The sequence below is a fragment of the Stylophora pistillata genome, chromosome 13, assembly GCF_964205215.1.
Source record: "Stylophora pistillata chromosome 13, jaStyPist1.2, whole genome shotgun sequence".
Classification (NCBI taxonomy): Eukaryota; Metazoa; Cnidaria; class Anthozoa; order Scleractinia; family Pocilloporidae; genus Stylophora; species Stylophora pistillata.
In genome coordinates, this window is record NC_142531.1 from 17,809,692 (window position 1) to 17,829,114 (window position 19,423).

The 19,423-nt window shown below is 38.3% G+C and overlaps 1 protein-coding gene and 1 non-coding gene across 3 annotated transcripts in view; one reads left to right on the forward strand and one right to left on the reverse strand.

Moving 5' to 3' along the window:
• Positions 1 to 396: 396 nt before the first annotated feature.
• LOC111338756 (uncharacterized) lies at positions 397 to 11,220 on the reverse strand. Its single transcript, XR_015994699.1, has 9 exons — positions 10,995 to 11,220; positions 10,262 to 10,345; positions 10,082 to 10,159; positions 9,708 to 9,755; positions 9,060 to 9,109; positions 8,360 to 8,438; positions 5,989 to 6,117; positions 4,742 to 4,969; positions 397 to 3,045 (listed from the first exon to the last, which is right to left on the reverse strand). It is a non-coding gene; the product is annotated as an uncharacterized LOC111338756 (transcript).
• A 270-nt stretch (positions 11,221 to 11,490) lies between these two features.
• The window catches only part of LOC111338761 (uncharacterized), an 18,844-nt gene continuing 10,911 nt past the window's right edge, over positions 11,491 to 19,423 (forward strand). The window contains exons 1-7 of one of the 2 annotated variants that reach the window (XM_088743332.1): positions 11,491 to 11,697; positions 12,606 to 12,690; positions 13,478 to 13,517; positions 14,449 to 14,518; positions 14,952 to 15,022; positions 15,979 to 16,012; positions 16,884 to 16,997. In XM_088743332.1, coding sequence (XP_088599458.1) covers positions 11,529 to 11,697; positions 12,606 to 12,690; positions 13,478 to 13,517; positions 14,449 to 14,518; positions 14,952 to 15,022; positions 15,979 to 16,012; positions 16,884 to 16,997 — 583 coding nt within the window. In that variant the 5' untranslated portion in view covers positions 11,491 to 11,528. The remainder of the gene's footprint in view (positions 11,698 to 12,605; positions 12,691 to 13,477; positions 13,518 to 14,448; positions 14,519 to 14,951; positions 15,023 to 15,978; positions 16,013 to 16,883; positions 16,998 to 19,423) is intronic. The other variant, XM_022945286.2, reaches the window with a different exon arrangement.

Below are 19,423 nucleotides of genomic sequence, written 5' to 3' on the forward strand. Positions count from 1 at the left end.
TGTGATCGCCCGCGCTACCTTTTGCAATGGACTAAGAGCGCGCTTGCAGCTCCCCAGAGTTATGGAGGCTCGTTTCTCCGCTTGGATTTATGGTCGCAAAAAAAAAAAAAATACACGGTTCATTACTTACAGAGCGGACCTTGAACTTGCTCGTTTATTGGGAAGTATATGTGCAATTAGAAATTAGCCCTCGCACATTCGCACTTCGATCGTTTTCCAATATTGCCACTGAAAATGTTTTCCATGTTCTCCGAAATTTTATAGTAGAAGGGGGTCTATGATGATCGCGAAACAGCACTTCTCCCTTTATGATGGCCAGTTTTAAAAGAAATCGAGGCGGAAGGCAGTCTAAAGGTTATGTTTGACTTAACAACAACCAAAGATCGTCTAAAACGGTTCTTGGAAGAATTTGTATTTTTTTTTATTAAACTAAATCTTCAAAAAGTGTATTTCGTACGTATTTTCCGTTTATGTATGAAAAGTTTTACAACACTGAGTATTCCTTATTTCACACATTTGTTCTTGTGTATATCCAAATAAACTTTACAAAAGTTTGTGCTTTTTCGACCCTTTCTTAACTACAGTGGTGATGTTTTGCATATAAATAGTGCCAGCAAGAAAACGGCTTCAGGCGAAAAGTTGTCCACAGCGTTAATACAATCGCTTATCGCTAGCAGAATGCTTCCTAAACCTTCTAAGGCTAAGTGTTTACCAATTATTGTAGAAGGCTAGGGGACTTTTGATTACTTTGTAGGCATGAACCCACCCTTTATTATGAATCGGTATTCAACTATCTTTTAAACAAATTGAATAGAAAATATTATACCATACCAAAGGAATCCCAAAGTGGATCTCAAATTTTATATAAAAATAGCCAACATACTTCAAATGCATGCACCCAGGATTAATAATTAACAGTTATAAACCGAACTGATGGAGCATGGTGGTGGATATCTACCAAGCCACTCAATAAATGAGGTGAATAATTGTTTTGGTGTACGCCACACAGAAACCCAAAAGTTAGTTTACTTCTGTCAACATACTAAACGATTGTTAGAAATTATTATTGATATGAAATTTTTGTCTCTTCAGCAGCTTGTACTTGCTACTCACTTCCAAATCGGCCAATCAGCGCACACGAAAAACCCTATTCACGTGTGTGGCATATACTAATTATAAATAATAAGCTATCAAAAGTGCACTGAATATCAGGGTACCTATCTAAGCAAAGAGTAGGAATATCAGCAAGGTTCGACACTAACGGTAGCCAACTAGCCACAGACAAGTAGAAATTCAGTTTTGGCTAGTGGTTTTCGGTTTCCACTAGCCAGTTTGGCTAGCAAAAAAAACTGAAATTGTTGTAACATCTAAGTTGTTATTAGCCACTTGGGTAGTAAGTTCAAAAGTTAGTGTCGAGCCCAATTGTTACTAGATTTTTGGCTGACTTGGAGGTACTGCCAGCAGTACTAGAAAATTTGAAAAACACCCGCTGGAGTAACGATCATGGCGCAAACATTTAGGCCAATCAGGAAGCGCGACGGAAGTGGAGTTTCACTTCCGTTGCAAACACGCACACGTGAAAACTTCGCACTTGTCAAAATGTCAAAAATTTGATAAAATTTGTGTTGACATGTCGCCAAACGAAAATTGTCGGTTTTGCGGCTGTAGTTTTAAAGCTAAATACGGCTCATACTTCATCAGAAAATTTAGTCCGAGCATCGAAGAGAAGTGATGGAGTAATTTTATCAGACGTATGTGCTCGAATTGGCATCAAACTCATTCAAAACAAGGAACAGTTCTCCGAGCGCTATTGCAATCCTTGTGCAAGGAAAGTCAGAACCTTGGGACAGCTACATGCATTCATCCTTGAGAACGCAAATGGCCAATGCAAAACAGAAAAGCCCAAAAGTGCAAAGAGGGGCAATTTGATACGCCAAACAAATGTAGCCAGGTATGGAGTAAGAAGAAAGCCGCTCGTATACACTCGCCCAAACTACCAGCACCGAAATCCAGAAAACCCCTGAATATGAGCGAGAATCTCGACCCAGCTTCATCGAAGACAAATAAACCGAGGAAAGATGACGATTTGGACACTTTTTTAAACGTAGATGATCTTCCAGAGGATGGATTACCAGTTAAAGTCGTGACAAGAATGGCCAATGGCCAGGTAATAGTTAGAATTCCACGTGAGGAAGAAACTGAAAAACTGGTGAAACACATCGCTTTTACAAACGGGAGAACTGCTGTGAGATGTCTTTTCCGCCATGAAGAAATCTTGCTGTTCATTTTTTAAAACAAAGTTTTCTAAGGCATCAAAAGAAGCTAAAGAATCGTTCAACGCAAGATCTACCTCTTCTACGCTGAACGCCATATTGGATGTGATCCGAGGCAAAAAAAAAAAAAAGAAAAAAAATGGCAAACGTAAAATGACGTCACATCCTGCTGTCAATAAAATATTCCTCTGGACCAATCGTGAGCGAACGGGTTTTTCAAATTTTCTCCTCTCCCCCTCCCCCTACCTCCTAATTTTTCGCCTCGCTCTATTTTTCGCGCGGTCTAACTTTCGCCCAAACTCCACTAGAACGCCTGCTCTGCAGGCTAATGTCCTCTGAGAGTTATTTTCTATCAAATAAATAGATTTGTGTATTAAATATCATCTTCAAATTCTTCGGGTATAGCACTCAATAAACGAGAATACCGTGCTGTCCTTTTATTCGAAGGCGTTCTTGGTTTCCATCGAAGGCCTCTTGATTTCATGAATTTGAAGTTTGTGTTACTGTTATAATCATCAAGTGTCCACCAATGATCTCTGTTTTGCCACGGCCTGGTGTAAAGTAATACGCCACCAAGGACCAGACACAAAAATATTACACTTCCAAGCGCCCATGCTGCATTTGATGTATCAAATTTGTGGTTACTTGGCACCCTTATCACCAACTCTTCTGTGTTTTGTATTGTGATAGAGTGCATCTCATTTTCTTGAGATGCATATTGCTCTCTGCCTTTTGTGGATTGACTCTCTCCTTCATCGGATTTGATCATTGACTGAAAAAACAAAATTAGCACGAAGCAATTTTTTTTTTCATAATTCCAGTCATCCTGGAAAACTCTAAATATACAGCTCAAGACCCTCAAGTTAAAAATCTCTCCATAAAAGTGAACTCGTTTACATTGCTACTTTGAGTATGAATGTAAGAGGAGGGCTTAACTCTTTGAACCCAAAGAGTGACTAGCAGCTAAATTCTCCTAACAATATATATATATATGTCTTATTAGACGTTTTGTTGTGTAGTATCGCTGAGTATTTTTACGAGTTGTGCCATATTTTGACAAGCCCATAGGGCGAGTCAAAATACAAATAACCAAAGAGCCCGAGGTCTTGACAGTACGGACCGAGCGCAGCGAGGTCCGTACAAAAAAGACCGAGGGCCGATATTCTTCCAGTACGGTCCCGAGCAAGCTTGGTTAATAAGAGATTTATTATACGACTGAAGTTCAAAGGGACGCAAGTGCGGTATCATTCGGGACAGTGCCCGGTCCAATACTTAGAGAATATTGACCGGCAATAGAGCATTTTCATTGGTTGATTTTAGTTATTGGCCCTCTGACTGCCCGAGTCGTGTAATAATCAGCGATATGACCCACCAAAACGTCTAATAAGGTACTTATTATCCGACACGCCAAATTGTTACTTCAGTGCGGGCGAATTTCGCAGATATTTCTGGAATACAAATATCGCGTGATATTTGTACTCGTCTCGCGCGTTATTTGTACTCTACGGAGCACAATTGGATAATAACACCCCTTAATCAATCATTAAGGTCAGAGGTATTAAGGACACAATCACTGTCTAAAGATAGTAACTTTTATGTTGGTGTTCATGATAATCAAGGGGATTAGAAACAATTTCTCATCGGTGGCAAGTTAACCCATACCCTACCCCCTGTCCTCTGTCCTGGGTCTTTTTTAAATATTTGGATTGATTGATTTAAATTTTTGCCATGCCTTAATTTGCAATTTTTGTTTCTCCTGAAACATATTTCTGGGTACCAAGGACAAATGCAATTCACAAAATTTGAAAAAAATCAAAACCCACAAAATTTTCATGGTACGCAGTGGCAAGCATTTGATTGTGTAGTGGGACCCTCGAAGTGAAATACGTACCGAGTAGGACTGTTGTCAGCAGTAGTGACTAACGGTACCACAAAGATTGTCACAATATTACTACCGACAACAATCCTTCCCAGAACTGCCCTCAAGACAACTGCACATTCAAACATTACGCCTGCATCAAAGCACATAATATCACTGAAATCTAATCGTTTCTAATCAAGGGGATTAGAAACAATTTCTCATCGGTGGCAAGTTAACCCATACCCTACCCCCTGTCCTCTGTCCTGTGTCTTTTTTTAATATTTGGATTGATTGATTTAAATTTTTGCCACGCCTTAATTTGCAATTTTTGTTTCTCCTGAAACATATTTCTGGGTACCAAGGACAAATGCAATTCACAAAATTTGAAAAAAATCAAAACCCACAAAATTTTCATGATACGCAGTGGCAAGCATTTGATTGTGTAGTGGGACCCTCGAAGTGAAATACGTACCGAGTAGGACTGTTGTCAGCAGTAGTGACTAACGGTACCACAAAGATTGTCACAATATTACTACCGACAACAATCCTTCCCAGAACTGCCCTCAAGACAACTGCACATTCAAACATTACGCCTGCATCAAAGCACATAATATCACTGAAATCTGCTTATGTTCATTTTGTCAGGACAGAGGCAAGTGTCATGTCTGTCTGAGACTGTTTTAGCTTGACTCTTAATTCCTTCTTCAAATTGGCCATTCTCCATCACATGAGTGGCAGGACCTTTCATGGCATTTTGCTTGATCCAATCCTTTCCTTTTTCAACGTCTACTTCTGATGTTGAATAAAAGCAGCTCCATGCTACCATGGCAATTGGCTAGGACACAATCACAAAACCAAATGAGATAAACTAATCCTTGAATTTCTTCGCCAATTTTTCTCAAAATTTCAGGAATAAAATATTGCATCAATGAATAGCCCAGTACTACAAGAGCCTATCCAAGTTTCCCTGGTAGGAAGTTACTGGGGGTATTGCTTCTCTTTCTTGATAGAATGCTAGCCCATCAAAGACTGTCCCAGGTTATAAGTCAAGAATGTATTTGAAAAGAAAGGAACTTTGAGGGTAAAACATACTGGCCAAGAAATTAAAAAAATGTATTGATTCCTTCCAAGTTTCACTAGGACACAAACCTGTATCTCATCATCCACTGCCCAGCACACCAACCATTGGGCGACCATATCTTCCCCATTCAGTACTCAAACAGTAGCAAATTTTGTTCATTTGCAAGCTTATACCCATTTCTATTGCATAAAGAGGCTAGGAGTATTGCTACCCCCCTCCCCCCTGCATGCAATTTGTCAGGCCTTCTTATCAGTTGGCTAGTAACCACTTAAACTTCTGGGCCAGGTCATTCAAGAGGGTTAATGCTAATCAAGGATTTAAGGTTACCCTTGGCTTTATTGTCTCTTGTGGAAGAGCGTGTGAAGGTTTAAATGTTTTTTACCTCAATGTGACTCCAAACTATGGGGAAAAAAATACAAAAGAAAATTCCTTGCAGAACTAAAAACTCAGTTAGAAATTTATGCTAATCCCAGGTTAGTTAATCCTGTTCTAAACAAACCACCCTAGGTGATGAAAGGCACTGTGGGAAATAAATTTACTTGCCCAATAACACAATGCAATGACATGACCAGATCTTTGACATACATCTAAACCTCTCTGCCCAGAGTCTAGCATGCTATCTGTTAGGCCACCACGTCTACAATATTGGCCGAAATTGCAGCAACTGGTTCTAAGTAATGTTCAGCAAGTTATTCCATTCATGCTTGAAATAACCACTGAATCTCTTAACAGAAGAACTACTCTCTAATTGGACACCAAATTTGATTGCTCACCTGGCATGGATTCAGTCTCTCATAGGGTGTAATAACGTGCCGCTGTAAACAACTGGTTGCCAATTTGCGCAGTTTCACTTTTTGGTCTGCACTGACACATGGGTGGTATAGAAATGCTACTCCTCCATGCTACAAGCAAAAATAATGTCACCACCATATTAAGAGTCAAATCATCTAACTCCAAAGATCTACTGTAATCAGTATTATTACATGACTCAGGCAGTCAGAGGGCCAATAACTAAAATCAACCAATCAAAATGCTCCATTACTGGTCCAATATTATCTAAGTATTGGACCGGGCACTGTCCCAAATGGTCCCGAATGATACCGCAATTGTGTCCCTTTGAACTTCAGTCGTATAATAAATCTCTTATTAACCAAGCTTGCTTGGGACTTTACTGGAAGAATATCAGCCTTCGGTCTTTTTTGTACGGACCGAGCTGTGCTCAGTCCGTACTGTCAAGACCTCAGGCCGATATTCTCCCAGTACGGCCCTCGCGCTTGGTTAATAAGATATATATTCTCTCTGCTGAATTCTATTTTTTTTATGCTTTTTGTCTGTGGATTTACTGGCAACTCTTTACTTGACTTAGTGAAGCCTTTAAATTACGACTTCACACTGCCTGTACCCAAGCTTTCTTCCAAACAGTGACAGCCGAATCATCAAGCAATTTCAACTTTCCAATCATCATAATTCCCTGAATTTTTTTTTTTCTCTCAGAAATAAAATTGCAGGCTTGTTTCAGCAATTGTTGGACAGTACAGTGTTCTACTTTTCATGCAATAACCAGTGAAATTTACCACAAGTGACTGTTTAGTACTTCATATCACTGCCTAAAAATCCGTGGAATTCTTGAAATATCAACTTAAAAAAGAATTGCTATACTGGTTTGAACATTTCTTTTTACCTGTCGTGCTTAAAATAAGGGAAACACTACAGCACAGAGGGTTAATAACTGGAGAAAAATACATGGGCAAGTGTAGATATGGATTTTCTCTTTAAGTGTTCAATCTGATATCTCGCAAGTGAGCGCAGCAACCCAGTGAGGTGTTAAGTTGAACACGGGAAGAGAAATTCTATATCCACTCTCCGCCAGTTATTATTTTGTTTATCATATAAACACCAGAGCTCTTTACTAACAAGAAAAGAGGAAATTTTGACAAACAACCTTGGATCATTTGTCAAACTTTTTGGATTGTGAATGCTTTACTATTAATTCATCAACCTGATAGAGAGGTAGAAAAGGTAAACACAGTCTGTGTCAGCAGCTGATTGGCAATATCAAACACATAAAAAATTAATACATTTGAACATGGGCAGTTACAGCTTTATCAGGGCTGGAAATCCTTGTAAATCATGGCAGTTTATATGATAAAATCAGTAGGAATAGTTCCTGTTCCTAGAGGATGCCAGCAGCCACAAGTGATTAATTAATATATTAACCTACAATGTACAGTGGAACCTCGATTTAACAAACCTCTATATGATGAAGTTCTTGGTATAACAAATGATACTTCAGTTCCAGCCTGGCTAAAGTTACAGTAAAATGTATACCACAGAACCTTGATATAACAAATCCTCAATATAACGAACCAATTTCTCTGGTCCCTTGGCAATTCGTTAAATCAAAGTTCCACTGGACCACATTACTTTATAAACACTATTTTCCTAAAATTGGGCAGTTTGGTGAAGAAGGATATTAATGTTGAAAATGTTATGCTATGGTGAAAATTCATATGTAGTGATGTGGGCAAAACACCCATAAAACCTAACCACATGGCACGATTCGAAATGCCCCTTTTTTCTTTACTCTATTAACTATATCCTATGCAATTGATACATCCTAATAGTGAGAGCCACTGTGAAAACCTGCGGATAAGTCACACCTTTTTTTCAAAAATCGTAGCTAGATATTGGGGGTGCGGCTTATCTGCAGGAACATTTGAAAAAGGTGCCATGAATGTCGACATTTTCATGTCCGATCTAAAGCCTGGTTACCAAGCTTCGAATGTTACCCTCACGTTCTTGTTGCAATGCAAAAACCTACGGAAAAACTGTGTTGAATGAAGAAATTCCTGTCAACAAATACCAGAAAAAGATCAATCATATGTCAAAGTTGGTAGAAACGACATTCATTATATTGAAGTGCTAAAAAAAGTGGGTAAGACTTAGAGTATTTTTCGTTGTAATGTTAATAGTGAGTTTACATTCGATGAGTTTACATTCAATGAAGAAGACTTCTCAAGACTCGACTTTGGATTTCTTTTGATTTCTTTCCAAAAACTTTTTTTCCAAAATTTGAGCTGCTAAATTCAGGGTGTGGCTTATCTGCAGGTTTTTATGGTATTCATTTTAGGAACTTGTACCTACCAGAACAACACTCAACCATAATGACTTGGGAAGATACTTGTACTCTCCATATTTCGGTCTTGTTATAAACCTCTTGTCACTGATAAAATATCAAAGATATATTACACCAATCAGATGTTCACTGCTTATATAGATATAGTATTGAAAAAACAAAGTAGTGTAAACGATGTCAGTCTAAGAGAACTATGCCCAATTTGGTACAATGAAATATATGAAGTTCATATATTTCATTGTATATTCATACGTATGCCCAATTTGTTGCAGTACTTTGAAATCAGTGAAAAGAAGCACTTGCCAAACTCATTAAGTAAGTTAACAAAATGTCAGTATCAATCAACACATTTATTTATAAAATATATCTGTTTCTTATTTCCTCTTCCGGGGGTTTCATTAAGGGCCAGGCATCAGGCAAATTGACCGGTTGTGAGGAAGGCTTTGCCCACCTGATTTGACCATCTGGAGGAAAGTTTATCTTATAAAGAAGTTCAGTTCAAAGAGTTTTGCCCGCCTGTGAAAACCAGTTGCCCTCCTGCAGAAAACATTAATGAAACCCCTGCTCTTCCCCTTATTAATTATTTTTTCCCTTACTTAGAATGCCTGAATAAGAAAGGAAACAATTGCTACACAGGTGAGCACTGAAAATTCTGAGCACCATAATTTTTTTTTTTTATTTCAAGAATAAGTTGTGATTAAACCCCACCTCTTGTCCTTGTGTTGGCAATGCAGTGGATCACGCACACAGATAAAGGGCTGAAAATTTATGGATAAATAGTTATTACTACCATAAATATTGATGAAAAGCCATAACTTATCATGCTTCAAAGACATGGCATCTTTGGCACTCACAGTGGGAATACCTTCTACATTTTCACAAGAGATTTCAATATTGTCATGGTAACCAGACTTTTCAACATGGCAGGTTTACTTTTCAAGAATGAAACCACAAATGTTAATTTTGATTTCTTGTTTTTTTTTTTTTTTTTCAGAAAGGCATTCTGAACTTATGTCAATATCAGAACTTGAAGTCACAGGAACATTTCTGCAAGTTGAGTCTAGAAGGTGATCTCTGTAATTAGTGCTCTTGAAATGTGTTTTAAACATGTTTTTGATTTAAATATTTAATGCTTATTATCAAGGCTGTGCTGTAAGAAAAATTGAAGGGAGCCTAGTGCTCTGAAACTGTGAAATCCAGGGTGCCCAGCATATGCTTTTTATGAAAAAAATTAGATTCCTGAGTTGCATAAGAGCAAACATAAGGTGCCAGGGGCCACCAGGCGCTGCTACACCACAGCCCTGATTACAAGCTCTTTTCACAACATAATCCATGTTATATGCAGTCCATACTTACATCTTTAGATTTGTAACATAAAGATTTTGTGACATTATCATCTGTGTCCTGCATGAAATAAAATTTAATAAGTAAAGAGGGTACTCTTAGAATTACCCATATAAAAAGTCACCTTATACTTTGTTAAAGAACTCACGCAAAGGATCATTTTGGAAGGGACATTTTCAATAAATGTTTATAAAAGGAAAAATGCCAATATTCTAATCATTACAATCAAAATATACCTCTTGCCTATCTTAGTAAGAGGTAGATACTGTAAGTTATAGATATATTAACTCAAATTCACGGCCCAAATACAAAGCAAATGGGCCCTAAATCTGAGCAGAAAAAATAAGGTGCTGAAACTTACATCACTATAACATTATGTGTTGTACCTGTGGTGTTACGGGGAAACCACTGCAATTCCAATCAAAATTTCTTACATCATCAAATGTCAGTTCAGGAAAATTGTCCTATAAAAAAATCATTTAAATCGTTAGTTTAAATCTTAATTGATAAGACCAAAACATAACCCTAAATACATTAGGTATTAAAGACATGTTCATAATATCTACCACTGGAGAAGAAGATCTTTCAGAGCAACTCCAATTCATTATTTGTTTCTTGTACTGCTCCACCGAGAGTTTTCCGACAACATCCTAGAACAGGTAAAAATGAAGACGTTACAAATTTAAGCTTAATTAACATGCACTTTGAGCTAAAAAATTAAGCATCGATTGCAACACATTACACACCACATACTATGTTTTGGTTTTAAATTTGTCATTGACTCGAATTCTTCCCATGCAGTGATTTTTATGTATATTGTTACCACGCCACAAAGGAAACATATAGCTCAAAACAGAGGTCTGAAAAGAGAAGTAAAAAATTTCGCTAAACAAGTGTGCCTGCAAGCTTTTAATTTCATGTACGTATGAACTAGCTCTTATTGATCCATTCAAGTCTTTCTTCTAAAGTCTGACGAACTAAACGAATTGAAAAACCCTTGCTATAAAAATAAAATTTAACAATTTAAGAGTGCTTCTTTAAAAAACATATGGAAGCTTACATCGAAATGTCAAAGCTTATTGTTTCAATACTCCGTTGTGAGTTGACACAGTTGCGATGTAATTTGGCATGTATTTATACAGTCACTTACATTATTAGGAAAGTTTTGGCTAATGATTTTAAATTTGAAAGCTTTCTCATAATCTTGATATCGCAGCCTCACTAATAAGAAACTTTTCGGCCTTACTAAACCGACAAAATATGGATAAGAAATTCAGCATGCAATTTTAATGGCCTCACCTTCGCTGTGTTATCGGTGGGTGTTACAGTCGAAATGGATTCTTTGTAACTACTTTTCGTGGTTAGCTCTAGCTCTTCAGATAACTTTCTTTTCGGTAAATAATCGAAATTGAGGAGAATTATTAAAACAGCAGTTATGATTCCTAAAATAACATAGCCTGTACATTTCCACGAAGCCATTTTCTCGAAATCTGCACGCTTCCTCCCAACGACAGCTTCTGGCGTTAGGACACTGGGTTGAGGAATAGTGCGCCACCATCCCCTCCCTAAGGAAAAACGTTCTTTCTCGGGGAGGGTGAGGAATAATATGAGCTTCAAGCCTGCGTGAGCTTAGTGTCTACTGAGGGGTTTTCCATTGAATGAGTAATATGAAATAAATGCTCCTACATTTCGTCCACCTAAGTTTGTTTTTTTTTTTTTTGGATAATTCTTGTGGATTCTGTCACAAGTACAACGAGCGATACCGGAAATGAAATACTCTCCGGAAGTGTTTTACCATTAGCGTCCAATCCACTTTTGGGAATAATAACAAACATGGCGGCTTTCACGGGTACTAAACTTGGACGATGTCTATCACAGTTTGGAAGCTCGGCATTAACTGCTAAACCAAATAAACTGCTACTGAAAAATATTTTGAAGCCTAGTGCGTGTATGGTTCGGCATTTAGCCTTCAATTCGTTTCCCTGGATACAAAGTAGCTCAGGTTTGTAAATAGATTTGAGATGTGTAAGTTACTGCAGCTAGGACGACAGTATTTATCTGATGTATATTTTTTCATTGCATTTTAATTTATTTAGCTCTCTTTAATCTGCTGCATTTCATTCTTACTGTTTTACTTTAGTGTTTGTCTTTCTATGGATGAAAACGACACTTCAAGGGCGCCTGCAGACTTTTGCTTGATAGTTACAACTTTCAACAAGTATACTTTTACCTGCCATAGAGGATCGTGAAATAGCTAGTTGAATACATTTAGGCTATCAAGATTTTAATCATTAATCAATCGTCAACTTTATGAACGTGACTAGCCAGCTGTTCTAGAGGGTAGCTTTTAGAGATGAACCAGTCAGGTGACAATACAATGCAATCTTTCTTCTGTGTTGCTCCCATAGGCTTTCTATTTGAAAGAAATCGAAGCAGCAGAATAGGTTTAAGTTGTTGGAAAATGTTCTCCATGTCTGAGTCAAAATTAACTCAGGTCACTGAAATTTATTTTGAAGATTCTTCATTTGCTGATACATAATGAATATTCTTCCCCCAATTCAGAGGGGTTCTTCATTTCAAGGGACTCCCGAGATCTGATTGTTAATTCTCCCCTCTAGCTGCAACACATTTCCTTGTAAATTAGCCAGGAGAATTTGATGTCACATCAAGATATCAAATTCTACCTGATACATGTGAGTTAATTCTCATTACCTGTTTGTTTGATGATGTAGGGATATTATAGGGGGAAGTTACATTTTAATCACTTCTGGGAGTTAAAGGATGAAGGGTTGGAGTGCCAGCTGGAGTTCCATGTGTTTTTAATCCTTAGCTATTTCCAAATACAATATTCCACTTACCTTCTTTATTATTGTACACTGAATGCCATTGCTGTTATTTTATCTTCACCAGACATTTACCCCTCAGACCCTTTTCATCGCCGTATATTTGGATCTGTCCAATTTGCTGGTGAAATGATAGAAGCTTATGATTCAGAGTATGTTAATTGCCAACCAACAACTGATAGTCTAGTACTGAAATGAGTATATGCTGATTCTCAAAACCTTTATTCATAAAAAATAGCCTGGTGAAAAGTTTAGCAAGATGGCCATGTGGTGAATTGTAGGTTTTACTATCACACTATCATCAAAACTATGCACCAAATAAAGTCAAGAATCCAAGAAATAAAAAATGATGAATATTCAAACAGTGTCACAAAGATTTGTTTCTGTATGCTGTTTCACATGGGAGATGTTTATAGACATATTTTTTTACTTAAATTTTTGAGACTTTTTGTGAAGATGCCATATTTGTGCCCCTCTCTCTGAGGGGCACAAATATGGCAGCCGGAAGCTAACAAAAACATTTGCCATCAAGTTTTACTTTAGAAAGCCTATAGTCATCTCTTGAGGGCTCACACACATCTTCAATATGTGTCTTGGGTACTTGTTCTCATTTGAAGGACTGTTCAGTTTTTGAAATCTCAGCAGATAAGTCACTTTTTTAAGCTAGATGACAGCATTAGTGGCTGCCATTTTAATATTGAGTCACACAAAAGCTTAGAAATTCAACCTTGCTTTATCACAACACGAAAAACGGTATCAAACTGGAAATTTGTAAAAAGTTCAGTCTTAAGCTGTTTTAATGACTAACCAAACTAAAATCTCAAAGGCATACATAATTCCTTTTTTTTATTTTTTTATTTTTTTTTCATTTTGGTGATGTCACATGAAAACTAAGAATAAGACTTGTCAAAAGTTTCTTTTAATTTCAATCATTTACAGAATACCGCCAAGTCGCACGGATTTTGAGAGATCATTTAAAGTAAGTATCAAAACTAATAATGTAATATTATTTGCATTCCCCCCACTGCGAGCAAATCAAAGATAAAGTAACTACAGGTCAGCTACTACAGTTGAAGCCATTGTTAAAAAAAAAAAACTGTTAATATGGCACTTATCATTGCTTTAGGCCTTTATAACCCAACATCAATATAGATATTCTTCATACTGTTCTCATTTCCTAAGATGCTGACTAGGAGAGTTTGCATAATAATCAAGAGCTTGTTTAGTTGTGGATCATTTCTTTTATTCTCATGATCCTAGTGTTTGATTCAGGGTTGATAGTAGAGAGATTTAACACTGTGCTAGCTTGCCCTTTCATGTTTCACGTAAAATATTGTGAACCATGCTGCGCTAGCTAAATGTGAGCTCCTGTCATGGTGAATTTAAGGGTGCCTTGTAGGACTTACAAGGAATGGTTTTGGTGCCCTTTTTCCGGCAATTAACTTCTGCTCTGTGAGAGAAGAAGTGAAGAAAATCTTATGTAAACAGCAAACATGAAACAGGTTACATTCACATAAAAACGGCAAATTGCAACCAGCAAACATGAAAAAATGCAGACAGGAAAAACGAGTTCACATGGTCACTCTTCCCATTCACATTTCACATAAAGGTGGTGCTAAATCTCTCTAAAGTAAGGAGAAATGAGATGCTAGTCAGTCTCAGTGGTCAAAGGGTAAAGCCTTTACAACCGAACATCAGTACGCATATTCCCTATACTATTCTCCATGCATTTCCAAAGGTGTTGACAAGGAGAATTTGTTTAACAATCAAGAGCTTCTTTAGTTGGAGATCATTTCCTTTATTCTCATAACCTTTATGCGTGATTTAGGCATGACTAACATGGTAAGTATGATAACAATGAAAATTATGTCAGCTTTGATTTTTGCAATCAAACAATTCTAATATTTTAGGACTGTATCATGATAGTCAGCAACTTGATCGGTCAGATGGATCCTGAACACAACCTGAGTGGTCTCTTAGGTAAAAAATTTCATCGAATGTAAACAAGTTTTAGCATGGCCCAATATGGTGTTTTTATCATTAGTGCCAACTCTTTGATGGATTGCAATTTCAACATTTTTCTGTTTGTTTCCACCGGAAAAAAAAAAAAAAACACTTTCTTATTTTACCAGCTCACTTAATACAACAATCATTCTATTATCTATACTTACCCAACAATGGATTTTGATCCAAAATGTCAGATGCAGATAAACAGGTTAGGCACTGAAGACCTCAGCAAAAGAATAGCATTTTTTTCTTTAAATTACCAAAGGAAATGTCTTTATTTGTCAACCAATTGTTTCATGTGAATTTGTTGGATGTAAAATAATTTATCATATGATAGTAATGATCCATATTCTCAAACAGACCCAAGATCTCAATTAAACTTTTCACAGATTCTCTGCTTCTTTAGGTTCCAGACTGGATAGATTTATGAAAGAAGCACTTACAGCTGTCGTTGAACACAATTGTAAGCTGCATCTGGTAAGTTTGAATGAACTTAATTAAGTGAGAGGCATTTTTTTCCTTGAGGTCCTTGAGGTGCAAGATTCAAAAGGAATATGACCACAGGATTGCAAATAGAGCAGTTTACAATTAAGTGTCCAAAGTAATCTGGGATAGGTTTGCTTTTACCTCAAAATGCTCAGTGATTTGTTTGGAAAACTTCTGTCATCCTCTCAACCAGACGCAAAACCAAAACCAACCTCGACTTGGGGATTCGCGTTTCGTGCACTAATGGCAGTTGTTGGTAGATGATTTCTCATTGGCTCTTTCTCATATTTTCCTTTGATGCAATTGGCTGTTGTGAGTGTTCCTTTTTTTTCTGGTGATTGACTGTTAATGGCAAGTGCTCTGCCTTCGATAAGGCTGACGGGATTGGAAAATCATGTGGGGGCTCTTAGTAGGACACATCTCATAAATGGAACCAAGCAGGTGGATGTAAGATCCACCTGGAGTTTGAATGCTGTCCCTTCTATATAACCTTATTTTTTCAGTTTGCTGAACCTTAATTTACAAAACAATAGAGTTTATGTTCATGGACAGAAAAATGTTTTTGGACATAAAAAATGCTTTTGGCCCCACTAAGAGTCAACTCGGCCTGAGCCGTTAGGCGAGAGTTAGAATGACTTCAACAAGGCCCGAAACATATTCATGCCCAAGAATATTAACTTTATTGCAGTTATAATCACTTTGGAGGGCAATGAGAAAACAAGAAATGAGAAAATGACTACTAAACAGTGTCAACAATCACGTGAGCATGCAAGCGGGCTAAAATACATTTTAGGTCGCCAAAATCTCCATTTTAGCCCGCAAAATGTGCCACGATGCACGAAAAAGTGATAATAATTTTCAATCAAGCAAAATTTTCAGTAAGAGATTCTTCGCTTTCATCAGAACTAATTGTCACTGTAATTTTTCCTCTTTTATTGTCTTTGAAGGAGGTGTCAGATGTGTCCGATCTTGGCCTTTTAGGTAATTTTAGATAAGTTTCATTTTGAGAGTTACAGACGGATATGTTCTCTTTCCTTTATGCATCACGGTTATGAGCCTCTACTGACCCTCTTCTGCTGTCTGTGGGGCTCACTGGTTTAGGAGACAAGTTTTAGTCGTTCAACGGCTTTAGATGACTGATGCACATCAAAAGCAAAATCAATCAATCTTTAATTGTGTGCATGTTTTACCCATTCATTTAGGAAGTACATACTAGAGCTATAATTATTTTGTCCTTAAAAGATGGGTCAATTTGGCGATAAATAACTGGAGAATTCGACATCAAAAGCACCTAAGAAGATTTTGGTAGACATAGCTTGCGAGAGTAAAGGAGGGGAGGAGGCGCAGAAGGGGAGCTTATTAAATGCGAGGGCGTATTGCAGTCAGATCGTGGATCTGGGAAGGTGCTAACTTCATGTGCAAGGTGAAGAGGAGCTTTACCTGGCAATATTAATCAGGCTGAGTTGTTTGTATAATGGTCGCAAATTTGTTGCCCTGGTCCTGTTTTTCGAAAGTCCCGGTAACTATTTTAAAAATTTTAAGGATAGAGAAGCAGGTTCTGCCATCCCTCCCCCACCCACGAACTAGAGTATTTTGTCTCTTTAGCTGAGCCGGTATTTTTATAGTATAATATTAAAAGATGTTGAAACCTCCATCTCGAACGAAGACCGAACAGCATTACGGGCCCATTGACTTACTGGCATCTTCGAGAAACGTACTCCAGCTGTTTTGTTTGAAATTGCCACTGCAAACTTAGTGGCCGCAACATAATAGCCTTGTGAGTGAACTTGTTTCTGTAAGTTGGCGGAACAAATTTACTCACGGTGATAAATCTGCTGTTACTCTATTGCAGGAATTCGGGAAGTGCGAGGACCATTGGAACCAAACAGCGAGTGCTATCTATTTAAATCTGGCAATGTACAATTTTTTTTTTCTTCTGATGACGAGAAAGAATTAAAAGAAGCCGGTTAGTATCTCTCAGGTTGAACACAAATGAATAGTCAGCTGGGCGGGCAGTCTCTACCCCTCTCAATGGAGAGATTTAGCACCGCGTTTACGTGAAACGGCGAATGTCAGCTTGCCCTTTCACGTTTTGTGTAAAAGTAGCGTGAACCTTGCTGCTTCAGCTTCGTGTGAGCCCACGTCATGGTGGATTTGAAGGCAACTTTGTACGACTTACAAGGGATAGTTTTGGTGCCCCTTTTCTGGCAATTAACTTTAGGCGGGAGAGGTTTGCTGGGGTCTAGCACTTATAATAAAAGCGAGACCTATGGCCAGTTTGCGTTGCTCAAGGCCTCATATTTTCCCACCGATGAAGAAACTCTCCTGTGAACGCACCATGAAAGATCAGGCCTGCGCATAGACAACCATTTCATACAAAATTTTAATGAAAAAAAACTCAAAAAAAATCTTGAATACAGCGGTTTTTAGAAACTTGAAATGAGTGGTGATTCTTGCGCCCACTGTATTGGGTTCGTTTCCTTGAGGAAAATATGTAACTTTCTCACACACCGCTGGTAGCCATGTCAAGCTCACCGCCGCAACCTGACCTTTACAGCCCATTGGAGAAACGTGAGAGGACTGGAACGAGTTTCTCATATTGATTACATTGAAAATCTAAACATTTCAACTGAAATGTTACTGAATGGAAAACTACCCAGTCAAGTTTGAGAGTTTTCGGCGGAAAAGTGTCCAAATCGGAGCCTTGCAAAAGTTGCAAAAATTCCATACAAACCCTTAAAATGTTTTGGCCTGTCTACCCAATGCATACAAACTCTCTATTTTAGGTGATATTTGAAGAGCTGTCATTTTGCCATTTTACTCCTCTAAATACTTCTATTCTTGCTTAAGACTCAAATTTAGTTGATTTTTCATTTGAATACCTTAGTTTTTCAAACAGACGAAAAACAACCACACTCTTTCCCAGTCCTCTCACGCTTCTGCAATGGGCTATTGTAAATTCAAAGCTAATACAAGTAGCATACACTTAGACCAGAAATAACGAAAACATTTCCAGGCTAGTACATTATACTGGTATTGTATAAACATTTAAAATCTTTGGGTGGGTGGGTAGGTGGGTGGGTGGGAAAGTCGGCAATAGCGGACGCAACAAAAACAACTGCCCGCCCCATAGGTCACATGACCTATACCAGACCCCAGCGGCGTGTGAGAAAAACATTTTTCACTTATTTCGTTCGACTCAGCCATTGAAAAATTACTCTTCTCACACACCGCTGGTAGCCATGTCAAGCTGACCGCCGCAACGTCACAAAGCATAGAGTAGCAAAAACCTCGGAGCCGAACAGAAGAGAACAAATTTATACAGCACTTCGCGACCTATCACTACTGTCCAATGTCACTAATGAGGAGGTCCGAACATGATAGAGACGATACTTCACTGTCAAAACTCAAAAACTGCATGCAAAACGCATGATATATCGTAACCAGTCGAGATGCGACACTTGATCAAAGTTTGACTAGAACCTAAACGTTAGCTCTTTTGCAGAAATTGGTCTAACAGTCCATACAGTTCTCAGCCTTGAATGGCCTTAGTAACTTTTAGCAGTGACTCCAGGGTCTTTTGGATGTAATTATTTCTGGACTTCTTACTACGCCATCCTCCCTGCCGTTGGAACAGTCTTTCCGGTATACCCAGGGCTGCCGCCGCCGCCGATGCTCCCCCTACTCTAAGGCTATGAATACTGTAAAAGGCAGGATCAAGCCTTTCCTTCCGCAGCTCCTGCTTTATTAGTTCATTAGCCCGACTATAAGACATGGGCTCCTTCCTGAGTTCCATCCTCTTCTTGGTCTTTAAGAGTTCGACGAGAAAGCCTTGAATTGCTTTCATGCCTACCCATCTTTATGAACTTCTCGATCATTGAAAGAGGGGATGGGGATATGTCGCTTCGTGTTATGAAAACCCAAGAACCATTACGGAACTAGTCATTTTTCCTTTGCGTAAGAAATATGGCCAGATGAGTGTCTGCAAATTGCAGATTGTCGACAGTCAGTCTGCTTAGGTCATCCCAACGGAGGAATCCGAAAAATCTTAATGCAAACAACGCAGCCACTTGAACTTCGCCAAGATTGCCTTGTCCAAGCCTGCTGATATCCTTCCTTGCTTGACTCACCTCCAAGGCCTTTTTCCGATTTGATGGTTTGGCTAGGATTCTACCGGCTTCCGCTACCTGTTGGGTCAATGGGTCATCGCCCAGCTCTGGGTAACAGCTTTTCTTATGAACCCAGCTAGCTCCATAGATGGCAGAGTTAAGCAATGAAACAACTCCCTTGCTGGATCAGATGCACCAAATACAGGGCAAAAACACCTGGATCAGCTGGTGGGGCGGTGACATTACATTGAATCGCCCATTTTTTCCACGTTTGATAGGCCCG